Here is a 25,351-nt window from a genome sequence, read left to right on the forward strand (position 1 = left end):
AAAGGGGTTTGAATGTGACAGCCAGAAAAAGGACTGAAACTTTTTAAAACAGGGAATTGGCATGATAAAAGGAATGCAATAGGGAGCTGTGCCTGGAAGGCCTGCACCAGCTGAATTCCAAATGTACCGTTGCTTTGGCTTGATGGGTCATGGGATTTCACTTTTGAAATTCAAAATTCAGTAAATACCACTTTCTTAGTAGGACCCTCCCTGGCACTCTAGCCAAACTTTCAAATCCCTGAATGTCTGTGTCCTGTCATCCTTCTCTGCTATGTGTGGGTTTTTTCCTCCTTAGCAGTTATCATTCCCTAACACTGTATACATTTTGTTTGTTTATATTATTTATGACCCAACACTCCTACCAGAATGTAAGGCAGGGACTTTTGTCTGTTTTACTCACTACTATAATTTCAGCACCAAGAGCACTGCCTTGTACATGGCAGGCCCTGAGTAATACGTGTTGCATGAATGAATGAATTTATTAGTACTTTACCAGGCCTGATCCTGGTTACTGATAATAAAGTGGCAAATATAAGAGACAAAGATCCTGCCCTCATAGAACTTACATTCTAGCAGAAGAGACCAAGATAGACAAATAAGAATGTCAGATGATGCTGTTTGCTCAGAGGAAAATATAACAGGGTAACAAGAATATAAAATATCAGGATGCTCTCCTGTTACATACTGAATGTATGACAGTAGGAGGACCAGTTTTTAATTCTTTGTCTCTGAACCTATACACTGGTTTTCAGTCTCAATAGTGTTTCCTGGAAAGGACGCAGTAACAGAACTTGCAGAGGCAAGAACCTAACTGGTGGATGTCTAAATTGCACACCTCAAGAAATAGTGTTCTGTTGCCTTGTTCTGCTCATCAAGCCATTCCTGTCATTCCATTCGCCACTAATGGCCTACACTGTCCACCAAGATGGAAAACATGCCTTTTGACTGCTATTAAAAAGTAGAGCTTTTTGATTTAATTTTGATAGACCACAGTCCACTCAGTTCACTCCAGACCAAGTGAGTGGCTTCATGAAACTCAGACCTGTGATAGGTAACAGAGCTGGGGTGACAGTGGGAAGGGTCTGAACCTTCCCATGTCAAAGCTATTTCTCAAGGATGTTACGATCCTTTTAAAGAGAACAGAGTAAAGTAGACAAACTATAGATAAACGTAGAAATTAGGAAAACAATTTTTAACAATGGTAAAAGCAAGAGCTTTGAAACCCTGGACAGTGACTATAAGGGGAGCTAGAAAGAGAGAGCATCAAAAGAAAACAATCTGTCCATACAGATGTTCCACCCAGAAACTCTCCAAGAAACTCGACATTTACTTTCTATGTTTAAATCTAGAGAAAATGGGAACCAGGGAACTAAGAACATTTTTTTTTAAAGAATCACAATCTTTAAAAATAATTTAAAAACCAGATAAAGTAGAACATGCCACACACAAACAAAAAAAAAATTCTTTTTTCCCTGAAAACAAAAAATAGGAATGGAGAAGATAAAGTCCTGCTGTTGGGGACCAATATCATGACAATAAAAAAAAGAAAGCAGATCTATTCAAACCCTGACCTATTCCTTCTCCATCAAAAAGAATGATTTTCAAACTAAAAGGGATTTTGGAAAATGTGATTTAAAGAAAATGAAAAAATAGGATGGGGTTGCCAAGGGGGAGGGAGTGGGATGGACTGAGATTTTGGGTTTAGTAGATGCAAACTATTGCCTTTGGAATGGATAAGCAATGCAATCCTGCTGTATAGCGCTGGGAACTATATCTAGTCATTTATGATGGAGCCTGATAATGTGAGAAAAAAGAATGTATACATGTATGTGTGACTGGGTCACTTTGCTGTACAGTAGAAAATTGACAGAACACCGTAAACCAGCTATAGTGGAAAAAAATAAAAATCATTAAATAAAAAATTAATTAATTAATTAAAACATAGGATGGGCAAATTGTTTGCCATTTTTAATGATTTCATGTTGCTGGATCCAGATTTATTATGTTGTAAGTCATCAAAGTAATTGTGGATGATACTGAAAAACTTTTTTTTTTGTCTTTTTTTTAGAGCCTCACCCGCAACATATGGAAATTCCCAGGCTAGGTGTCTAATTGGAGCTGTTGCTGCCAGCCTACGCCAGAGCCACAGCAATGCCAGATTTGAGCCGCATCTGCAACCTACACCACAGCTCACGGCAACGCCAGATCCTTAACCCACTGAGCAAGGCCAGGGATCGAACCTACAACCTCATGATTCCTAGTCAGATTCGTTTCCACTGTGCCACGACGGGAACTCCTGAAAAACTTTTATTAATGAACTTTAATAAATCTTGAAAGATGCAGTAGATGCCAAATGACCAGAGACAGGAAAATATTCTGATTGTCAAAAAAAATAAATAGAGGATCCTGGACATTGTATATTGATAAGCTCCGTTATAACTCCTACAGCTATCTCAGGTAGAATATCGAGCAAAGGAATTGTAACAAATTCGTGAGAACAACTATGATAACTAAAAAGCCACACAGGTTCACCACCAGCAAGAAACACTAAATTCTGCTTATTTCTTACCTTGATAGGTTTTCCAGCTTGCTGTATCAGGAAGGAGAGTGTGGATAAAAGGTCTTGATTTCAGCAAAGTGCTGGTAAGTGTTTTATAATATTCTTGAAGAAAAGAAGGAAATTCAGGCAGGATGTTGCATCCTCTCATCCTGGGAGAATGTGTATCTGCTGAGAGGTCTCCAGAGATAAGCCTCAGGGTTTATAAGAAAACTCTGAAGACAAGCATAGGACGTTCGGAGATACCTGGAGTAGGGAGTTGGTAGTTCATGCTAGGAATAAATGAATCAAGATTCATATAATATGTAAAAGTAACAAATGTGAAAAGCTTTTCATAAATTTAACTGAAAGAAATTTAGGGTTAGTTTACATTAAGTTAAATTTGAGCCAGTGGTGGCATTTGCTTTTTTAAAAAAGAGTACATCTTTAGACTACATTAATATTCTGATTTCAGGGAAAGAGGAGTTATAGACAAAAACCACATCTTTATCCAGTGTACCCCAGAAACCCTATATCATCTACAATGAACTTGAGGCTGCTGAGAAAACACATATGTCATAAACATAGAAAAATAAGCCCAGATCTGTCATCCCACTATACTGAAGGCCCTGTTAGGCACAGACCATGCCTGAGTTACCAGTGCCTATAAATATTTGTGCCTGAAGTAACACAGTGAAGGTAAGGTAGTGATAGGATAATATAAAGAAGCCAGGAATGAAGTTAATCCATAAACGTATGTACCTGAAGGATCTGTGCCATTGTTAACATTATTCACAAATTCACCTCTGAGCTTCCTAGCAGCCAAGGCAAGGAGACAAATATGTTAGCAGAACACTGCCTCCATATTTTTTTCCAGAAGCAATAGTGGTGCTTTGGCTTGATGGATCATGGGATTTCACTTATCTTCAAAACACAAGTCTTCAGAGTTTTCTTATAAATCCTCAGGCTCATCTCTGGAGACCTCTCAGCAGATACACATCCTCCCAGGAGGTATAGCACCCTGTCTGAATTTCCTCTTCTTTTCTTCTTTATCCACACTCTCTTCTTTCATACAGCAAGCTGGGAAACCTATCAAGGTAGGAAATAAGCAGAGTTTAGTATGTCTTGCTGGTGGTGAACCTGTATGGCTTTTTAGTAATAACAGTTGTTCTTATGAATTTGTTACAATTCATTTGTTTAATATTTTATCCAGGATAGTTCTAGGAGTTTGTTTTGTTTTTTTCTTTCTTTCTTTCTTTTTAGGGCCCTACCCTCGGTATATGGAAGTTCCCAGGCTAGGGCTCGAATCGGAGCTGCAGCTTCTGGCCTATGCCACAGCCACAGCAACATCAGATACAAGCCGCTTCTGTGACCTACACTGCAGCTCAGCGCAATGCCGGATCCTTAACCCACTGAGCAAGGCCAGGACCAAACCTGCATCCTCATGGATACTAGTCAGGTTCTTTACCACTGAGCCGCAATGAGAACTCCTTTTTTATTTTTTTTATTTTTAGTTTTTAAAATTTTATTGGAGTTTAGTTGACTTATAGTGTTATATCAGTTTCAGTTGTACAGCAGACTAAATCAGTTCTACATATACATATATCCATTTTTCCCCCATATAGGTTATTACAAGCTATTGGGTAGATTTCCTGTGCTATACAGTAAGTCCTTGTTAATTATCTACTTTCTATAGTGGGGTGTGTGTATTATTTCCATCCTCCTAATTTATCCCTCCCCCTCCATGGATTCCCCTATGGTAACCATAAATTTGATTTTGAAATATGTGAGTTTGTTTCTGTTTTATAAATAAGTTCTTTTGTATCATTTTTTTAGATTCCACTTATAAGTGATATCATATGGATATTTGTATTTTTCTGTCTGACTTCACTCAGTTCGAGGAGTTGTAATTAGGGTTACCCATATACAAAGTCCAGGGTCCCCTACTTACCTTTTTTTTTTTTTTTTTGACCCTCAGAACATTTCCCATCCTCTGGTCATTTGGCATCTACTATATTTTCTAAGATTTATTAAAGTTTGTTAATAAGGGCTTTCAATTTCATCCACAAATACTTTGATGTCTTACAGTAAACCTGGATCCAGCAACATGAAATCAGTAAAAGTGGCCAAAAATTTGCCCATCATTTCCCAAGACTTTTCTTATGGTTAAATCTTGAGAAAAATGTCTTACATGATACCTCGTTGAAAATACAAGATGAAGTACAGAGAAATTCTTAATATATAGTAAATTGGTTAAATACTTTTTACTCTTCAAAAACATAGCAAAAAGGCAAACACAGCTTTGTGAAAATAGTTCTATGAGCAATCAAAGTAATGAAGTTCAAGTACACAGGTTGTCGGTGGTCAGGTTTGCTCCATGCCCTGTTATGTAGCAGGAAAGATACAGGAAAAATGAGCAAATACATTAATCTTCAAGATGGTCCTTTTTGAAACCACACTTTTGCTAATAGTTGGGCAGAGAAAGTTTAGATTTGGATTCCCTGGCAAGGATTGACAATGCAGATATCTCATGCTGATGAGTAAATGCTATCTCTTTTGCTGAGACTGGAGGATAATGAGGGGCCTGAGTCAGACTCTGAGGGATGTGGGAACCAAGTGGGTGTGCTTAACAACAGCGACTAGGAGAGTGACAGATCCAGACGCTCTTTCATGTGCAAAGCAGACAAAGGAGTGGGGTGGGCTGGGGCATGTGATTTGAAGACTGATGAGAAAGTCATGATAAAACCCACCTCCAGTATCTGAAGAACTAACATGGAGCAAGAAGCACATGCCCTCCAGGATCCAGACCCTGAGGAGGACCACAGGGATGAGAGGGTCTGGATATTGGACTTGGCTCAGGGAGGAAGGGGGTCTTCCAGCAATAGCGCCTGTACCAGGGCTGTGCTACTTTGTGCGCTAGGAGGGCTCTGGATGCTAGATCATTCAAAGAGAAGCTGCACAAACGCCTACCAGTGAGTCTTTAAAGTACTGCCTATCTTGAGAGGGAGCACAGTCAGAGGTCCTTCTGGCCAATAGGATTCCCTGCTGCTGGAGGAGAACAGGCCAGAGTCCGGGGACTGCTCTGAGGGGAGACTGCTCTAGGTTTTCTTACTTGTTCTAGCTCACTTGCATTAGCCATGGTCCCTTGCAGAAACACATTATGTGAGCAGAAACCACAACTTCCCGGATCCTCTGATTTCCTCTTAACACCACACACATGTAAAAGGCACCATTTCACTTTTTAAAACCATTAGTTGATGGCTCTATTTTGGCAACTTCACAAAGATTACAGTGATAATACCTATCAATTAGGGTCTTTATTAATATTTAGGGCTCATTGCACTTGAAAAGCTGTATCATGCAGTGTTTTTAATCAAATATTCCAATTCACCTTTAAGGACACTAAAAATGTCATATTTCATTTTTATTATTTTGCAGTGGAAGCTAGGGTGTGCAGTGGATAGATTCCGTGTGCAAAATGCCCTTTTATGGAAAAATTATGCTGAAAGGACATTTTGCAAAGTGCAAATTGGGGGAAAAGGCAAACTTAAGATGCTAAAAATTAAAAATGGGCTCCAGCCATCCCTCTGCTAGTGAGGTTTGATTTCATTGGGCAGCATTTCCTCCAGGCATGGCAGCCTGTGTGTCATCTGTGGTCATTTATCCAGCTGTGTGCTCCAGTCCCCGTAATTCATGCTGCACTGCTGAGGTCTTCCATCAAATACACACTTTCTCAAAGCAGTACTTAAAAATTTATGCGAAGTCAGAGCCAGGGTTGAATTTCCTTCAGAAGTTATTTCTAAGGATTTTTTCTTTAAAAACTTCCTATGTACTTCCTAGTAGTATTCTTTATTTTAATCCCATGATTCCAATCCACTTGAGACATTTGAAATCTCCCCTTCCCCAGAGTTTTCCTAATAGTTGACTCCTTTGGACAATAATTATGTATGAAAAGAGTATTATCCACCAAAATTCTTGCAAAGAGCACCTTCTAGGTGGACGTGTGGTTGTTACAACCTGCGAAGCGTGTGCTATTAATATGCCTTCTCCTTGAGCTCAGCTCACTGAAAATCTGCTTTCAACATGGACTTTGTTTCTCCTTCCTCTGTTGCATTGCTCACAATGGCTTGTGAGGGGCTGGGGTGCGTGTTTGTGTGAATGATGCTGTGCAATTTGCTTTATTTTCACATCAATTTAATTCTTGCTAAATGAACCACTGCTTGAAGCATGAGTTTTGGAAGCTGGACATCATCTGTTCCACAGGCATCCAAGGTAGAGTTTTCTATCAAAGTAAATGTGACAAATTGGTTCTTAATTAGCCCACAAGAGTTGATGGTAGTTTTCTGGAGTAAACATGGAGGGTTTTGAACTGATAATATTTTGTATCATAAATGCTCTTCTCCTCTCCCAATAATCAGTGCTTCTAAAGATGAAGCTTTAGACAAAAGGTCTACATCAAAGTGAATTTCCACAAAATATAAATTATTGCTTCAGGTAAAATAAAAGCCAGTAATGGTTACAGAATAATTTTGTAGGAATATGGATTTTATGATATTGCAAGATTAATGTATAAAAGAAAGAATATTAATATTTTTCAAACTGATTTTAAAACCTACCTTTAGAGGAAAAATGAACAGTTGGGACTAAATATCTGAAAATAAATATCTAATATGTTCTATGATAAAAAAAAAATAGCTCACCTGAGTAAGTTGGTCACCTATATCAAACGAGCCATTTTCCAGCTCCCAGCCCCTGCTTCCTCATCTCCCACCACAGGAATCTAATTTTTTGAATGCCACAGACCCTTCAGCAGTCTGATAAAGCCTGCTGAAGCCAGTCCTCAGTAATTTGTTTTTTTGGTTTTTTTTGTCTTTTTTGCTATTTCTTGGGCCACTCCCGTGGCATATGGAGGTTCCCAGGCTAGGGGTCGAATCAGAGCTGTAGCCACCGGCCCACGCCAGGGCCACAGCAACGCAGGATCCGAGCTGCGTCTGCAACCTACACCACAGCTCACGGCAACGCCGGATCGTTAACCCACTGAGCAAGGGCAGGGACTGAACCCACAACCTCATGGTTCCTAGTCGGATTCATTAACCACTGCGCCACGACGGGAACTCCTGTTTTTTTGGTTTTTTTTAATTGAAGTATATTTGACTTACAGTATTGTGTTCTGGTGTAAAGCAAAGTGGTTCAAATTTTATATGTATATTATTTTCCATCTTCTTTTCATTATGATTTATTATAGGATATTTAATATAGTCCCCTGTGCTACATGGTAATTTCCTTGTTGCTTATCTATATGATACATAGTAGTTTGCCTCTGCTAATCCCAAACTCCTTATTTATCCCTACCCCACTCCCTTTCCACTTTGGTAACCATAAATTGGTTTTGTATGTCTGTGAGTCTGTTTCTGTTTTGTAAATAAATTCATTTGTATCATATTTTAGATTCTACATATAAGTGATGTGATATATGATATTTGTCTTTCTCTAACTTACTTCACTTAGTATGATAATCTCTAGGTCCATCCATTTGCTTCAAAGGGCATTATTTCAGTCTCTTTTATGGCTGAGCAATATTCCATTTTATATGATGGAATATATATGTGTATATTCATCTCGTATCCTGCTACCTTGCTGAATTCATTTATCAGTTCTAGTAGTTTTGGGTGGAGTCTTTAGGTTTTTCTATATGTAGTATCATATCATCTGCATATAATGACAATTTTATCTCTGCTCAGAATAATGTTTTTATTTTTTAAATTTTATTGAAGTATACTTGATTTACAGTGTGTCAATTTCTACTGCACAGCAAAGTGATTCAGCTGTACATTTATATCCACTCTTTTTCATGTGCTTTTCCATTATGGTTTATCACAAGATAATGAATATAGTTCTCTGTGCTGTGTAGTAGGACTTGTTATTTATCCATCCTACATATAATAATTTGCTTTACTCAGAAGAATGTTTTAAATGCATAAAAAGTAGATGATTACAAAAGAAAAAATTATATTGAAATTCTATTATTAAAATATTAAACAAGTTTCCAATAGAATAATGCATATACTTCTTTATTAATGCATTTTTAAAAACAACTCCCTGGAGTTCCCATTGTGATACAGCAGAAACAAATCTGACTAGTATCCATGAGGACGCAGATTTGATCCCTGGCCTCACTCAGTGGGTTGGAGAATCTGGCATTGCTGGGAGCTGTAGCATAGGTCACAGACACAGCTTGGATCCCAAGTTGCTGTGCCTGTGGCATAGGCTGGCAGCTACAGCTTCGATTTAGCTTTGATTCAACCCCTATCCTAGGAACTTCCATATGCCATGGGTGTGGCCCTAAAAAGCAAAAAAGAAAAAAAAAAAAGAAAAACCTCTCAGCAGTGTGTCTATTAACTACCATAATCTTGAAATATAGTGATAAGGTGAAATCAGTATTTAAGATGAAATGTAATTATTTACAAAGTAAAGTGGGACATGGAAATATCTGTGATTTCTGTGAATGACAAAGTCACTAGTCCTGCTGATACTTCCATAGTTTTTTGCCATGGTTAGTGACAGAGACATAGTTTTTTCCAGTCCACATTCTCAGCCCCCAAGATTCTATCCACAAACCTCTTGGAGGCCCGTGGACCCTGGATTAAGACATCCATGTCTTAACATCCAGTGACTGTTGCCTCTGCTTCCACTTTTATTTGGCCCATAGAGAGATGGAGTGGGGGTCACTGTCAACATGCACACAGGTGCACGGGAGCCTTGGGAGCCACACTCAGACCCCAGCAGTGCACCATGTCACTGCCAGTGAGCCTGACATCTGCACACTGTCACCTCACAGGGGTGATTCTATCAGCTCAGTGCTTTCTCCAGCCAGGGAATCCATCTCTGGAAGTTCTCCCCAAGAGCCAGTTCACAGCAGATTAGGTCTGCTATTTTCCTTGTCGCTCTCCAAGATCAGAAAATGTTCCCCAGATATCCTTTATGCTATTTACCTAAACCTTCTATGCTTGGTCTGCGCTTTCCTCAGGATAACTGTGTTCTGTACACTCACTTCCTCTAGGAGAAAAGCACTTCCAAATCTACAACCAGGCTTTGTGCCCAAGATATAGATCTATAATTCCACGTGGATGTCCAAAACCAGATTTGTCGTCTTCTCCTCAAAATCAGTTTTTCCTCCTGACTTCCTGACTTTTCTTACCTGATTTGTTAGGAGCATCACCAATAATTACAGATAGAAACCTCAGAATTCTCAGTTCCCACACCTCTTCCCCAGACTCTACTCCCCAGGCTAAGAACTGCTTGAGTTAGGGGCTCCTGTATCCCCATATCACTCCAGTCTGCCCCTCTGTGCCATCCTCATTCCTACCAGTAAGTTTGCAACCTAGGATGGATCACTGCTGCTCTTGACCCTGCTTCTCATCTACTCAGAGACAGCCTAACGCACATGGCTGCCAACTTGATTTTCCTAAGGGCTCCTCTGATGATACTAGCTTCCTGTTCAAAAATGTTCACTGGTTCCCCATTGTCTACTGGGCTAAAGACAGGCCCTGACATGTCCCATCATGGCCCCAGACTCCCAATTCAGCCACCTGTCTCACCTTGCACTGTAATTAAGCTCGACAACTTTTTGTTCCATAAAACAGCAGATATTTTAGGTCACTGATTTTCTGCCTCATTACCTTTCTCATATTGTACCCTCCTTCTGGAATGTGTTTCTCCAGAAACTTCTCTTGTTGAAATCCAACCCTTCCTTCAAAAACCATCTCACGTAGCACCCATTTGGGAAGGCTTTCTTGATGTGCTTCCACAATTCCCATCTGAATAGACCTCCATCCCATTTTCAGCCAGTGTAGCATTATCCTTAGCACAAATCTGTCTCTTCCCTTCATTGTGATCCTGTGTGCTCATCTCACACACTGCACTGGATTTTAAATTTCTCAAGGGTAGAGACTGCTTTGATTTATCCTCAGACCTTATAGTGCTTGGCACAGTGTCATTCACAGTGGTATTCAGTGTGTATTTTCAGTGAACCAAGATGAAGGCATGCTTTTTATGTGCCTCCAAAGGATAAGCTAATGAGCAGGTACTCACTAACTCTAACCTATTGACTAATCAGTGAGTTTTAGTGACACTGTACTTGCACCTGGCCCTCATCCACATGGTTAAATGGACTAGAGTGTTCCTTTTCCCCAGCCATCCAACCACTGTGCTAACACCTCCTGACCTTCAGGGCCCATTTTGGTTAGTACTTCCTCCAGGAAGCCTTTCCGAACCCCAGCTCTGGCTTCCTGGACATGCCACCTATGCAGCCTGTGGAGCCCAGAACTTTGCAGAGCGCCTCACGTGGTGTCATAACCTGCTGTCACTGTCTTGAAATTCTTGATAATTTTTTTAACAAAGGACCCCCACATTTGCCCTTTGCACTCAACTCCACAAACCAAGTAACCAGTCCTGCCTAATCCCTCCTATTCTCAATGCTCCTGTCACCCTTTATTTTCCCTAACTTTACAATCATCACTCAGGATTTTAATTTTCTTTTTGAAGCTGTTTACTACCCTGTATGCCTCGACAGATGCTAAACTCTGTGAAGGAAAGAAAAGAAAAATCTCATTTGTTATTATATCCCCGTGGCTCAGCCTCATACAATACGCTTAATCAATATTTGCTGATTGCATAAGTAAATGAGTGTTTGAGTGTTTGAGGAGGAAGGAATTCATGAATTAATGAATGGATTTATTCATCCATAGTCCCTCAGGCAGCTAGAACAGTGGCGGTCTTTGGTTTGCTGTCCTCAGATGGGCCTCTATAGCAATAACAGAATTCCAGTATAGAAACTTCTCTTGTTGGAAAGAAAGAAAACAGGCAATGTGGTGACATGAAGGAAAAGATTAAGCAGCACTCAACTATTAATGAAGAGGAGCTGGCAGAAGGACTTGTGATGTAGATCTGTTTTGAATACACACATGATAAGATCACGAAGCCACCACAGGGATGCCCTTGGAGGAAGAATGTGTCTCAGTGACTAAGTGACCCACTGCTTCTTTTACCTAATATTTTCTGTGAAGCCTGGACTCCGGAGGCATCTGTAGAGAACAGCCACTCACCTGAGGGGAAACATCTGTCCCTGTCTTTGTTTGCTGCCACATCATCCTCCCAACTACCCTAGTGATCCCTGAATTTCTCTTTCTTATTGGTCGTTCAGGAGTTTGCAGGTGCACTGGAATTTGATTTCTAGTGTACAATTCCCTGTCTGTTAGGGTACACCTAAAGTCAAATCCAAACTATCCTGAGTCATCAGATACATGAGTCCACAGTATGATGGATGGTGATGATTTCATATACTAGGTTTTTTTCCATTAGTAGAGTCCTTCTTCTGGAAGGCTTCTGCGATTCAGAATGATAACTACTTCCCTCTCAGTCTGAAGAGAAAGAGAAGTAGCCCTCAAAGTCTTACTGAGCCAGGAATATCAATGCCATCCTCATCTGTGCTCCTTCTATGGGGCAACCTAAGGACAGACAGAGCTTGAACCTGCTTTCTATCAAGCAGCCCAGGAGGAGCCACAAGGTGTTCTTCATTCTCAGTGGTGTATCTGCAAAATGGGATTAATGAGATTTCTACTGCATACATTTAGAGGATGCACGTGGAAAGGGCTTAGCACAGTGTCTGGCTTGTAGGTAACCCTCAGCATACAGAACATGAGCAATCATGAACTTCTGCTTCAGTTCTCTACCGGAATAGATATAAAGAAATAAGGGATGCTTGGTATCAGTCAGGAGTCAGCACACATTCCTCTAAGGGCCAGAGAGTAAACATCTATCTTGTGATCTTTGTCTCAGTTCCACAGTTCTTGCATGAATGCAGCCACAGAGGGTACATGAACAAGTGGGTGTGGCTGTGTGCCAATCAAACTTTATTTACAAAAACAAACATCAAGGGCCAGATTTTTCCCCAGGCCCTGAATCATCAATCCCTGGCTCTTGACCCTCGGGAGCGCCTGGTCAGGTGTGGTACAAAGATGCGCAGGCTGGTCAGAGCAAGTCAAGGGGAGGCAGAGTCCAGCTTCATGCCATGCTAAGAACACTGAGTTGATGTTTTAAAGGAGATTATGGTAGGAGCTTTGCATAGATGAGTAAAAGTAAAAAGTGTGACTTAGAGGAAGTAATACAGATATTGAGTGGTTTCTTTTTTTTCTTTTTTTCTGATTTCGAGTTCTAGAATAAGTGACTTCAGCTTTAAAACTGAGCCTGCCCTTTTTATTAGACATTTTAGGAATTCAGCTTCCCCTCAGGACCCCAAGATTTGCACATTTCTGGGAAGAAAAATGTCTGTAGATTGCTTGGTAGAAAATGCTCCCTATCAGTGCAGCACAAGTAGAGCTCGGGGGCATTTCTAGTGGTTTGACCGGAAGGAAATGGAAATCATTTTCCATTTTTATTATTATGAAGAAAGGACAAATGAGAATCCAGGAGCAATATTAGACTGCGAAAATGAGCCAGCCGCTTAGTAACCTCTTAGAACACGTGACAGTTCACCAAAGCTGCCAAACGGGAGGGTGAGCCTGCTTCTTTGAAAGGAGAGCAGTGGCAGCATGTGTGCTCTGGGACAGGAGAGCAAGACACATGTCTGGGCCTTTCTATGGACCCCTGCTTTGGAAAGCCACTTAGAGGAAAGTCACAGATTCTTAGCTGTGGACATTTCAATATAGCATGAAACACACACACACACACACACACACACACACATATCCTCATCAACGAAGTTCCCAAGGGGCCCCGTTTGCACTGGACGTCATATTGTATTTTGATATTCCAAATGGCTTGTCCCTTTTAGGGCTTTATGATTGAATCAGTACCAATTTAGATGGATCTGGTGCTTTATTCATTAGAAATAAGAAATTAAATCTGTCCTGACAAGGCAAGGTTCTCATCAGATTTCTCTTTTTTTGTTGTTGTTTTACAGTTTTCTCCTTGTCTTTGGTTGCTTGATTTTATCAGTGTTTTCCACCATCCCTGAGCACACAAAATTGGCCTCAAGTTGCCTCTTGATTCTGGTAAGTGAAATGTATGAACAAAAATATACATAAAGTTTACATAATATAAGAACTGTCTATAATATTTATGTAATGCACTTTATTCCATGGAAGGTTCTCTCTACAAAAGAGAGAGTTTCTGTGAAACATAAAAGTTTCAAAGATCACTGAAATGTTTGCCCACCATTTTAACCTTTAGTCAATCCTCAGAATAGACAGAATATTCCAGATTGCTATTGCATGGCAATATCTTGTGTTATAGGTGCATCGTAGATAGAAGGAAATACTTGGAAGCAGTTTTAATTCTGTTTCTCTATGATAATAAATTGCAAGAAGAATCAGCGTCTGTGAGGGCTCTCATTATATTGCTAAAAGTTACAGGATAGAGAGCATTTTCCAATAACCACAACTTGGCGGTAGCTAAGCATAATTGGCCAAGAACTATGAGAATATAGCACCTCATAAGAAAACAGAAGGCTTCATGTTCTTTTCAACCAACAGACTGCACTATGAGTTTTCCTGCTAATGCAGTCACCTGGTGATAAATCTGCAGTTTGCTCTGTTTCCATTATGCTGTCAATCTTCAACTACAGAGAATTGCTCAATTCATTTTAAAATGGAAAAATACCCCAAGATATTTTAGTCTGAATTACTCTGGGCCTTTTAAGCTCTTATACTTTCTATTACAACTAAACTGTTGCACTGTATACTCACATCACATCTGATTGAAAGTTTGCTTCATTTACACCCATTTTGACCCACTCACTTAGTACCAAAATATCAGGCTTGACAGACTCAGAACTGTCTGAATGAACTGTAAATTGGAACAACTCACTTTGGCCACAAAACCTGAGAGACTAGAGAGGAAAATAGAGAAAGAGGGGGTGGGGTCAGAGGCTGTGTGCCCTAATAAATAGAAATTGGTAACATACAGCAAGAAGCATATAATGTAAGAAATGTATTTTTATCTGAAAGGTGGAAAGTGAAACACATTTTTACCTTAAAGGTGGAAAGTCACCTCATGCAATCTGGGTAGAGGGCAGTTGCTCTGTGCTTTCAGAGGCTAGTTTGTGCTTGAATTTACCAAGACCTCACCTATCCCTATTTGTTTCCATGCCTATTGTGCTCAGGGCTACATTGCTAACATCAAGGTTACCATTTCAAAACCCAACATAGAGAACAGATAAACCAAAGAGTTCATTGGGGATTTGTTCCATTCACAAAGTTTCCAACTGGGTAGCAAGTGGGCTTTTAGCCTCATGCACCCCTTTGATAATGATCTGAGATCAAGGTCTAAGGCACAGCTGGCTTTGGGATACATAATGCAGAACTACAGCTAGAAATTTTAGATTGAAAATGTAAGTCTAATTTTTAGGAATATGAAAAACTGGATTCACTGTCTGACCAGTAATATATGTTATGAGTAAATTGGACATTAGGAATCCCATAAAGGGAGTTCCTGCTGTATCACAGAGGGTTAAGGATCCAGCATTGTCTTTGCAGCAGCTCAGGTCGCTGCTGAGGCACAGGTTCCATTCCTGCCCGGGTATAGTGAGTTAAAAAGGATCCAGCGTTGCTGCATCAGTGGCACAGGTCACAGCTACAGCTCAGATTTGATTCCTGGCCCAGAAACTTCTATATGCCACAAGTGTGGCCCCCAAAAAAAGAATTTCATAAAAAGATTTCTTTTATAACCAGGTCAAGAATCCCCACCCTGTTTGGGATGGAAATGTATAAAATTGGGTGTGATGATTGTTGTACAACTATAAATGTAATAAAATTCATTGAGTTAAAAAAAAAAAAAGAATCCCCGCCCCCCCAAAAAAGAAATCCAAATGTGAGGTTTACATCCCCCAAATCTCTGAAATATAAATCCAATCATTGCAAATGAGTTTCTAGATGGTCCAAAGAAACCCGTGCTATTAAAAAGCCAAAAGCTGGTTAATGTCATGATTTTTAAAACTTCTTGAGCATCAGACATTTGTCCAGAGTTCCATAACTAGAGTGCACATGAGTAGATACAAATGTAGATGTTTTACACATCTGTCTGTCTATTTTTGGCCAGCTTTATTGAGATAAAATTGACATATAATATTGTGTAAGTTAAAGTGTATAATGTGATGATTTTATAGACATAGATTGCAAAATGATCACCACAGTAAAGTTAGTTAATACACTTCACCCACCTCACATAATTACCATTGTGTGTGTGTGTGTGCATGTGGTGAGAAGTTTTAAGATCTACTCTTTTAGTAACTTTCAAGTAGACTATACAGTTTGTTGGCTATAGTCACCATGCTGTACCTTTGAGAACCTTCACCCATATCCCCTACTCCCTACTGCACAAGCACCAATCTGCTCTGTTTCTATGAGTTTGGAGTTTTTCTCTCTTTAGAACCTACGTGTAGGTGAGATCATACAATATTTCTCTTTCTCTGTCTCACTTTTTCCACTAAGTATATTGCCCTCAAGAGCCATCCATATTGTCACAAATGGCAAGATTTCCTTCCTCTTATAGCTTACTTTATTCCATTGTGTACATATAGGCATATCATCTTCTTTATCCATCCACCCATCAGTGGACACTTGGGTTGTTTCTGTGTCTTGGCTGTTATAAATAATGCTGTAATAGAGATTGGGGGTGCATATATCTCTTTGAGATCCTGGTTCTATTTTTTCCAGATAAATACCCAGAAGTGAGATTACTATTTCATATGGGAGTTGTATTTTTTTAGTTTTTAAAGAACCTCTGTTCTGTTTTCCATGGTGGTTGCACCAGTTTGCATTCACACCATTAGTGCACCAAGGTTCCCTCTTTTCCATATCCTTGTCAACATTTATCTCTTGTCTTTTTAATAACAGCCATTGTAACCGGTGTGAGGTGATATTTTATTGTGGTTTTGATTTGCATTTCCCTGATGGTTAGTGATGTTGAGTGCCTTTCTGTGTACCTGTTGGCCATATGTATGTCTTCTCTTATCCCTCAGGTTTTTTTTTCCTCTACTGCCCTTATTTTTAATCAAGTCTATTGAGATACATTTACATAGAATAATTATCACCCATTTTAAGTGTATAGTTTCAGAGTTTTGACAAACACATATTGTCATGTGTATTAGTTTCTTCAGGCTGCCATATATACATATCATTCATATTTTTATGTGTAATATATGCTAATCATATATATCATTATTTTGAGTGAAAGAATAGGTGTTTGGCTTCTTTTACTCAACATAATTTTGATATTCATTTGTATGTTTTTTAATTGATACATAGTTGATTTAAAATGTGTTAGTTTCTAGTGTACAGCGAAGAGATTCAAAGAACTGTACTAACTTTACTGTGGTAACCATTTTGCAATCTATGTCTATAAAATCATCACATTATACACTTAAACATAAACAATATTATATGTCAGTTTTATCTTCATAAAACATACTCTTTTTCCGATTTTTTTCTGAAAGAATAGAAGAGAATTCTATTTTTTGAATCTGAAAAAGAGTATATATTGAATATATATATTGAATATATATATATTGAACTCTTTCAGATTCTTTTCTGTTATAGGTTATTATAGGATATTGAATATAGTTCCCTGTGCATGCTATATAATAGGACCGTGCTGCTTATTTTATGTTTAATACTTCATATCTGCTAATCCAAAACTCCCAATTTATCCTTCATCCCCATTTCCCCTTTGGTAACTATAAGTTTGTTTTCTATGTCTGTGAATCTATTTCTGTTTTGTAAATAACTTCATTTGTATCATATTCTACATATTCTACAAATTATGTATTCTACAAACAAGTGATATATATGATATTTGTCTTTCTCTAACTTACTTCACTTAGTCTAATAATCTCTAGATACATCCATGTTGCTGCAAATGGCATTATTTCATTCTTTTTCATGGCTGAGTATTATTCCATTGTATGTATATACCACATCTTCTTTATCCATTCATCTGTCAGTGAACATTTAGGTTGCTTTCAAGTACTGCCTATTGTAAATAGTGCTGCAGTGAACATTGGGGCACATGTATCTTTTCAAATTAAGAGTTTTCATCTTTTCTGAATATATGCTCAGGAGTGGGATTGCTGGGTCATATGGTAGCTCTGTTTTTTTGGTTTCTGAATCTCCATGCTGTTCTCCACAGTGACTCCACCAATTTACATTCCCACCAACAGTTGTGGGAGTATTCCTCCGTCTTAGATTTAGCTAAGGAGAAATCAGTCATTTTATGCAAATGAGGCCTTTGTTTTCAGCAATGTAGTAAGTGCTGCAAATAGATATTCTCTGAAAGCTGTTGCTACATAGCTTTCCATAGGGAGAGAGTTTGCCTATACTTCTGTTTTTGTGCTGTAGAGATAAACTGTCAAGGTTTTAACCCAAAGTATAATCTTAAAATTGGGCTATAAATATTTGGACTGTGTTATAGGTAGGTCTAAGGTTTTAATGATGTTATTCTTTTCATTAGTGTTTTCTCAAAAATCTATGTTTCTGTGGAAAAAAATAGCCTTTTTTTCTTTTTCTAATAGTAATTAATGAATTGGAAATTTTAATTAATGAATCAAAATATTTTAATTCATTTCACAATCAGTTAATGTAGTACATTATAAAAGTTCAATCAGTTGTAGAATATTGGAAAAAGCCAAGATAAATCTTAATAATTTAGGGAATATCATGTGTATTCTTTCAACCTGCACTTAAAACAGTTCATCTGATTTCAAAGTCTATCTATCCTCTGACTATCTAATCAAATGGAATTATAGAACACAATTCTGACTAGCAGTGTTTTTACTTCCCCAAATGAGCATATTTAGAAGTGGCTTATTTTTTTTCCATTTTTTTTATTACTCAAATGAATTTATCACATCTGTAGTTGTATAATGATCATAACAATCTGATTTCACAGGATTTCGAGTGGCTTATTTTAAAATGTTTGCAAGAGTTCCCATTGTGGCTCAGTGGGTTAAGAACCTGACATAGTGTCCATGAGAATGCAGGTTTGATCCCTGGCTTCGCTCAGTGGGTTAAGGATCTAGCATTGCCACAAGTTGCAGCATAGGTTGCAGATGCGGCCTGGATCCGGTGTTGCTGTGGCTGTGGTATAGACCACAGCTGTAGCTCTGATTCATCCCCTGGCCCAGGAACTTCCATATGCCAAAAGTGCAGCCTTAAAAAGGGAAGCAATATAAAATAAAATAAAAAGTTTGCAAAAATGTACAGTAAAGTCACTTTTGTATACTTTTGGTCATAAATACACCACCAGAGGAGAAATTTAGAAGAATTATATATAAATGACACATCATGATTGTATATTTTTTCATAAGTCTGTCCCTTTTGGGCTGTTTAACATTTTAAAAAATATTCCCACATTCTAATTCTATTCTGGCAAGTAAGAGACACCCACTCTTCTGACAGAGAGCACCTTGTAGGCAAACTGGCCCCTGCACAAACTTCCCAGGGCCCTCTTTGACACTTGACGGCTTCCACCTGTTTCCTTGAGAGCACCAGCATGTTAGGGACAGGCCACTGCCTCGGAATTGGTCCTCCCTACCTCCTAGGGTCCCCACAGAGTCCTCAGCTCTTTGTCTCCCACAAAGGGGAGGTACTCACTGTTCTCATCCAGAATTGGACTCCCCCTGCTGCTTGTAAACTTGCAACCTACTGGCCTTGCTTAGAAGCCTAATGGATACACACAAGTTCTGTGTTAATTGCCCTCCCATTCTTCTCCCTTATGTGAACTGAGGTTTCCTGCTGTACAACAGTTTCCCTTATTTCTCTCCACAGAAGTGGAGCACAAACTTGAGGCTGTGGTGTAGACTCTGGGGCCAGGCACCCTGAGTCCAAGCTCCATATTTCCTAGCTGAGTGATTTTAGAAAACCACTTCTCTAGCTCTTAGTTTCTCATCTATTAAAAGTGAGCCTACTGCATAAAGCTATTGTGAAGATTGAATTCCAAGGCCTAGAAATGGGCTCCACACAGAGAACACATCAAATGTTTGCTCACTGGCTCTTCTACATATAAGGGAGCCATTAGTGGCATACAAGTGCGGTGAACCAGCGTTATTTGAAATGGCTGCATTTGAGAATATATCATACTTTTCTAATAGAAAACCACTATCTTTGCAAGAGTTTTCTCACCACAAATGCTAAATTCTGCAGCTTTCTACACACACTTGTTCATCTAATTGGAAGGGACTCAGTGGCATCCATTCAGTGTGTGGCTCATGTCCACAATAACCACTTAGGACTGGTGTCTAAGGAAATGTTTACTGTAGTGGTTTTTTAGTCAATGCATCTAAAATGACCATGCCCATGGCTTTGAAATATCTTCTGTGTCAGCTCACTGAGTGGAGCACTGATGAGGGTTAACTCCATGTCTGACGGAGGGGCTTGCTCAGCTCACTCTGGGAGTAGAAGTTATGAACTCAGGAGTCCAATGCAAAGCCGTGGGCCCAAAGCCCAAGGACAGTGTAAAGCTGGTGTTGATTTCCTATGTTTCACAAATTCTTCAGAACTGAAAGGGAACTAACATTTTTTAAGTACCTTTTACTCGTCAGATGCCTTGATCTCTTATTAAAAAAAAAAAAAAAGAAACAAAACAAAACAAAAACTTGCAATATAAGTATTTATCTTCCCATTTTACCACACCAAGTTGTGCGAGATCAGGCACCAAGTATAAGCAGAGTCGAGGCCATGTTCCAGGCCTGGCTGACCAGAGGCCTGAGCTGCAAGGCATCCAGCAGCCTTGCTGCATTCCCCTACCTCTCCATGGAGACAGACAGGTCTGCCCAGTGCATTTACCAGTGCTCATGAAGCTCTTGCATCCAGGGCACTTTTGTGGTTCCAGGTGTGCCAAGCGATGCCTATAACTGTTTCGCTTAGATTAATTTCTTTTTTCTTAAAGAATCTATTTACAGAGTTTTCACAAACAGATATATCCTACCACTAGACATTCTTTGTCTCCAGAATTCTAAACCCAATTTTGTAAGCAATCAAAAGCCTGATGAGGGTAAATAGTCCCAGCTCAACTTGAGGTAACCTGAGCATAAGGCTGGTGAAGGGAGCCCTCCTATTTCCAGATTAAACTAATGTGGAAAATTTTGTTTTGGTTTCTTTTGATTTCCTGAGCCTGAGCTTGTAAGTTTCAGCATTTCATGTTTCACCTTCTTAAGAAGAGTGCTGTTTGGAGTGCATTTCCTCTCTATTGGATAACTTCTTATCTTCCAGGTTAATTTTAAAGTATTTGTTTTTGGCCTTGAAATGTTCAGCACATTGATAATGTATACATATTTTCTATGACAAGTCTTCACCTGATGACCTTCCCACTTAATGAAAATGATCTTATGTCATTTGCAAAATTTTCATTGGAGGTGGTCATTTCTAAAATGGTCCACCCCCAAGCAGTAAAAGGAGTGCCATTATCAGTTTCAGCAGGAAGAGCAAGTCTCAGTGTGCTTGTTCCTGTACCCTCTTGCTGTGCTAGAAGAACTCTGAACCACAAATGATTATTCTAAGCATCTGGATGAGTGCTCAAACACATGGTCAGAGATCCAGGTTTTCCCAAACGGCTGGCCGTTTGGCACCTTCTGGATAGAGCATATGCCTATTTGTTGCCTTTGTTTCATGTAGCAGAGCAAACATGGGTTTGCTGTTTTTGAGCGCAATGAATCAATGTACAAATCCAGTTTAGGCAAATCTAATTATATCTTCCATGCAGTAGTGAAGCTTACTATTTAAAGAAAATCTGTAGTGAATCCTTTTGTAAAGTGAAGAGGCCCCTTGAAAAGCTAATAACTACATAATTAATCCTGTGTTACATGTTTGTTTTCTTTTTCTAATGTGGGTACATGTGGGGTTTTTTAATTGCTGCAGACTACCCATTATGTAACACAGTATTGAAGAATTAAGAGGTGTTGTTACCAGTTCTCGTCTATCCGTATTGGCAGAGAAGGAAAATAAGCCACATACACATTTATGAATTCTTGCAAAGTAGAAAGACTTGTGCATAAAGTTATATGAATTTGATGTAGAAGATTACATTAAATCTTTACGTTTAAAGCTCTGGCATAAACATTGTAAGAGAGGATAATAGGAGTTCCCATGTGGCTCAGTGGGTTAAGTATATGGCATTGTCACTGCTGTGGCTCAAGTCATTGCTGTGGTGTGGGTTTGTTCTCTTACCCAGGAACTTCTGCATGCCACGGGTGTGGCCAAAAAAAATGAAATTAAAAAAATAATAATAAATTTAAAACTCTCCTTAAAAAAAGAGAGGATAACAGAACATAAGGACAAGAATCCGTTCAAGGATATTAAATATCCCGTGTGTGATGGAAATGACAGAGTAGGAGCTGTTAAGCAGTCAGAAATGAGGAATGAGTGATGCTCCCCTCTGTTTATCACATCCCTGTAATTTACTGCAGAAAGCGCTCAGAATATCCCAATGAACATCGAAAACTGCAATTATTTTCCTTTGCCTGTCTTTCATCAAGGCAAATGCAAATAAACTTTAAAATGATTCATGGAGACTAACGACCCTCATCAATCTGCTGATGACTGAAAAGAAAAAGCGGGAGCAGTGTAACACCTACACTGAATCTTAACTGTGGGATAATAATAGAGTAAGTGAGTTGCTCTGTGAAAAGTATTTCAGATATCAGAGGAAAGACTTGTTCAAGTTAAAAATAATGGAATTATACGTGCTCAACCCCATGTCTCTGTCTCCATAATAAGGAAGCAAAGAACTTTCCACATTTCTGACCTGAGCATTGGTGTCTACCCAAGTGGTCCAGTCTATACCACAGAACTGCTCTACACAATTCCGCTCCAAGCCTTGATGAGCAGCCGAGCAGAATTCCTTAGAACCATCAGTAGGCCACACTCAGCCAGGTCCACACTGATGCAAACCTGCTGTGTCTTTTGAGCTCCACAAAAGCGTATTCAAATAGAGAATCAAGGTGGTATGATCAGCATTAGAGGATTGCTGGAAAATTACAGAGTCAGAGGGCTTGGCAATAGAAGGAAGAATGCCCTTCCTCTATCACCTTTCCAGATTTAAATAATTTTCACCATTTGAAATCTGGTCAAACCCCTCCTTCTGCCTGAATAAACTGTCTCTTCCCTCCGATTTCCCTCAGCACTAGCTTCTTGAGAGTATATCTCTTCTCTTGCCCATTTGTTCAACTGTATTCATGTGGTACCCAATATTGGTGAGGCATCAAGGAGGGAGCCAAGGATATGGAGATGAGCAAAACAGGCCAGAGTAAACAAATTAGCAAATCAAGTGTTAAAAATAAAACTAAAACAGGATAAAGGGATAGATACCAAAGAAGTGTTTCAGTCATATATTTGAAGAAGTCCACTGGAAAGGGAGCATTGTAGCAGACTTCAATGAATTGAGGCAACCAGCCCTGCAGAGGAAGAAGAAAGAACATTCCAGGCAGATGGAGCATCAAGAGTAAAAGCCCTGGGCAGGACCAGACCTGCTGAACCTTAGAAGGGCAAGAGGACCAGAACAGACAAAGGAGATCAAGCCAGTAGGGGAGCAGAAAGTCATGCATCAGTTGGACTGTACATTTCTTGTGACTAGGATCCGAAGCTGATTCAGCACAATACTTAATACAGTGCAATCTAGGTGCAAATTATCAATATACATATGATGAAGAGACAGCTAGTGACTGAATTGCACAACATTACTGTTGAATGTTCACAGTACCATGGATATGGCACCAAAATTACATCCCGGTGCAGTACTTGACTTTAGACGGATGGAGTGGGGCGGTCGCAAGGTTGCAGCCAATGCCATTCCTGTAAAGTATGATAGACCCCAAAGCAGAAGCAGCTGGAGCAACACAGATGGTTCGGGAGTCAATCGGAATCGTAAATCCTCCATGACTGGACAGTGCCCTTCAGACAGTCCAAGGAGAACTTTCCTCCTCAGAACTGAGACCCTCTGCTCTTGCACACTGCACGGCTCTCGCCCCATTTCAGACACACTCTGCTCAGTCAGGGCTTCACTTTTGCCCTGTTTCCTCACTTCCTCTCTGGTTTAAATACACCCCTTGCTCTGACTTACGTAACCCAGCTCTGGACTTCCCAGTTGTTCTCTGATCCTGTGGGTTTCCATTGCCATCCAGATATTTCCCTGGATCCTGCCTACCCCCTCTCCTAATTTTCCCAGGCCTGGTCTCTTCATCATTCACTGCAGTTTTAACTCAAATGTGTATTGAGTGCTTCCTGCCTTCCAGCCTCTGTGTCGGGGTCTGGAGTCCCAAATATGAGTAAGGCATTGCCCTGCCCTGGAAGCAGACCTAAGGCACGTTCTTGTCCACAACCTCGGACTGACACAGGAAAAATGAAAAGCCTTGAAATCTTGAGTTTATAGAGAATAAACGATGAAATTAGGAGATGAAAGAAAAATGGGTTAGGAGTTCCTGATGTGGTGCAGTGCGTATACAATCCAACTGCAGCGGCTCAGGTCACTGGCAGTGTGGGGTCCATCCCTAGCCCAGTGCACTGGGTTAAGGATCAGGCACTGCTCCAGCTGTGGCACAGGTTTCGGCTGCAGCTCAGATTCTTCGATCCGTGGCCTGGGAATTTCCATATGCTGTGGGTGTGGCCAGGGAAAAAAAAAAAGAAAAATGGGTTAATTTTCATTTTTTAAGTTTCACTTTAAGGCTTATGGACATGAGAGGATAAACCACAAGTCACTGCTTTCTCTTGAAAATCAGAGACAGGATTACCCAAAACTATTTTCAGTATAGGTTACTACTAATCACTCTTACTTATGGAATTTGGGGGTGGAGTTAAAAGCCAAAAGCTGGAAGCAACGGGATGTATCCTCTGTTCCCTTGCAGGCCTACGTCACACTTAGATGTTGAATGTTGGGTTGGAATATGGAGTGGGTCATGTAGGCATACAACAGGGGTCACAATTAAGGTGAAAAGACATATGCTTCTGAAAAGTAAATTAGAGAAAATTTTGCCAAGCTGTAAACAGCAGCTTGACAATATCACAGGCTAATTTCAAAAAGAATGCGGCAGGTCTGGCTTCCTCTGGGGCTAGAAATTGTAATGAATCCACAGAACAGTACTGGAAAATGCAGGACAGGAGAGAGACGTGCAGTTGTGACAGGCTCTCTCCAGTCTGGGCTTGCTGAAGACTGATGGAGGGCAGTTTGCTGCTGCAGGACCTCAGCATCAGGAGAAAACCTGGAAAGCCCTCATGGAAGCAGAACAACCTCAACAAAACCATGCAAAGCCCAGACCCAGACCACCCTCACATGGGGCCCAGAGGGGAAAGGAGGCTTACCACCCCTGGGCCTGCAACAGAAGGGAGGACTCACTGTCCCCCACTCCCCACCCTTGAAACTCCTGAACTTTATTGTTTTTAATCAGATGGAATCAAATACAAATCAACATCAAATGCAACCTTCAAAGAAAGACCAACCCCAGCATAATCTGCAGATGTCATGCACCGTGACGGAGTGGCAAACATCCTCCTCTTTGGCCTCTTTGACTTCATGGTGGTAATAACTGGGGGAAATGTGAGTTGATTACACACCCATGAATCTTGGGGGTGGTTCTGTCCCACTTGCCCAACCCATCTGCATCCCTCCATCAGGCTCCTTCCTGGGTCACTTTCTGGCTGTGATCTGGGATCCACGGCAGGGGACAATTGTGCACTCAGGGTCACCATAGCCTGGCAAGGATGGGCATCCCACTGGTTTAGGCAGGTGGGCTATGTGACCAGGTTGGAAATCTTGTCTCTTCGTGGAGCCCAG

General features: G+C 40.0%; 1 protein-coding gene across 8 annotated transcripts in view; it reads left to right on the forward strand.

Annotated features, from left to right (window-relative positions):
• Window positions 1–25,351, forward strand: part of KCNQ5 (potassium voltage-gated channel subfamily Q member 5) — a 504,676-nt gene that overhangs the window by 316,060 nt on the left and 163,265 nt on the right. For 6 of the 8 annotated variants that reach the window (XM_003480275.5, XM_003480277.5, XM_003480276.5 and 3 more), the window contains exon 2: window positions 13,497–13,587. In XM_003480275.5, coding sequence (XP_003480323.1) covers window positions 13,497–13,587 — 91 coding nt within the window. Of the gene's footprint in view, window positions 1–2,577; window positions 2,644–13,496; window positions 13,588–25,351 lie in introns of all 8 variants that reach the window. The other 2 variants (XM_084959151.1, XM_084959144.1) reach the window with 1 other exon arrangement.

Source organism: Sus scrofa, chromosome 1 (genome assembly GCF_054392235.1).
Source record: "Sus scrofa isolate SSC_HxYL_T2T_F1_AM1 chromosome 1, Sscrofa_HxYL_maternal_Yorkshire_Landrace_v2.0, whole genome shotgun sequence".
In the NCBI taxonomy this organism is placed as follows: Eukaryota; Metazoa; Chordata; class Mammalia; order Artiodactyla; family Suidae; genus Sus; species Sus scrofa.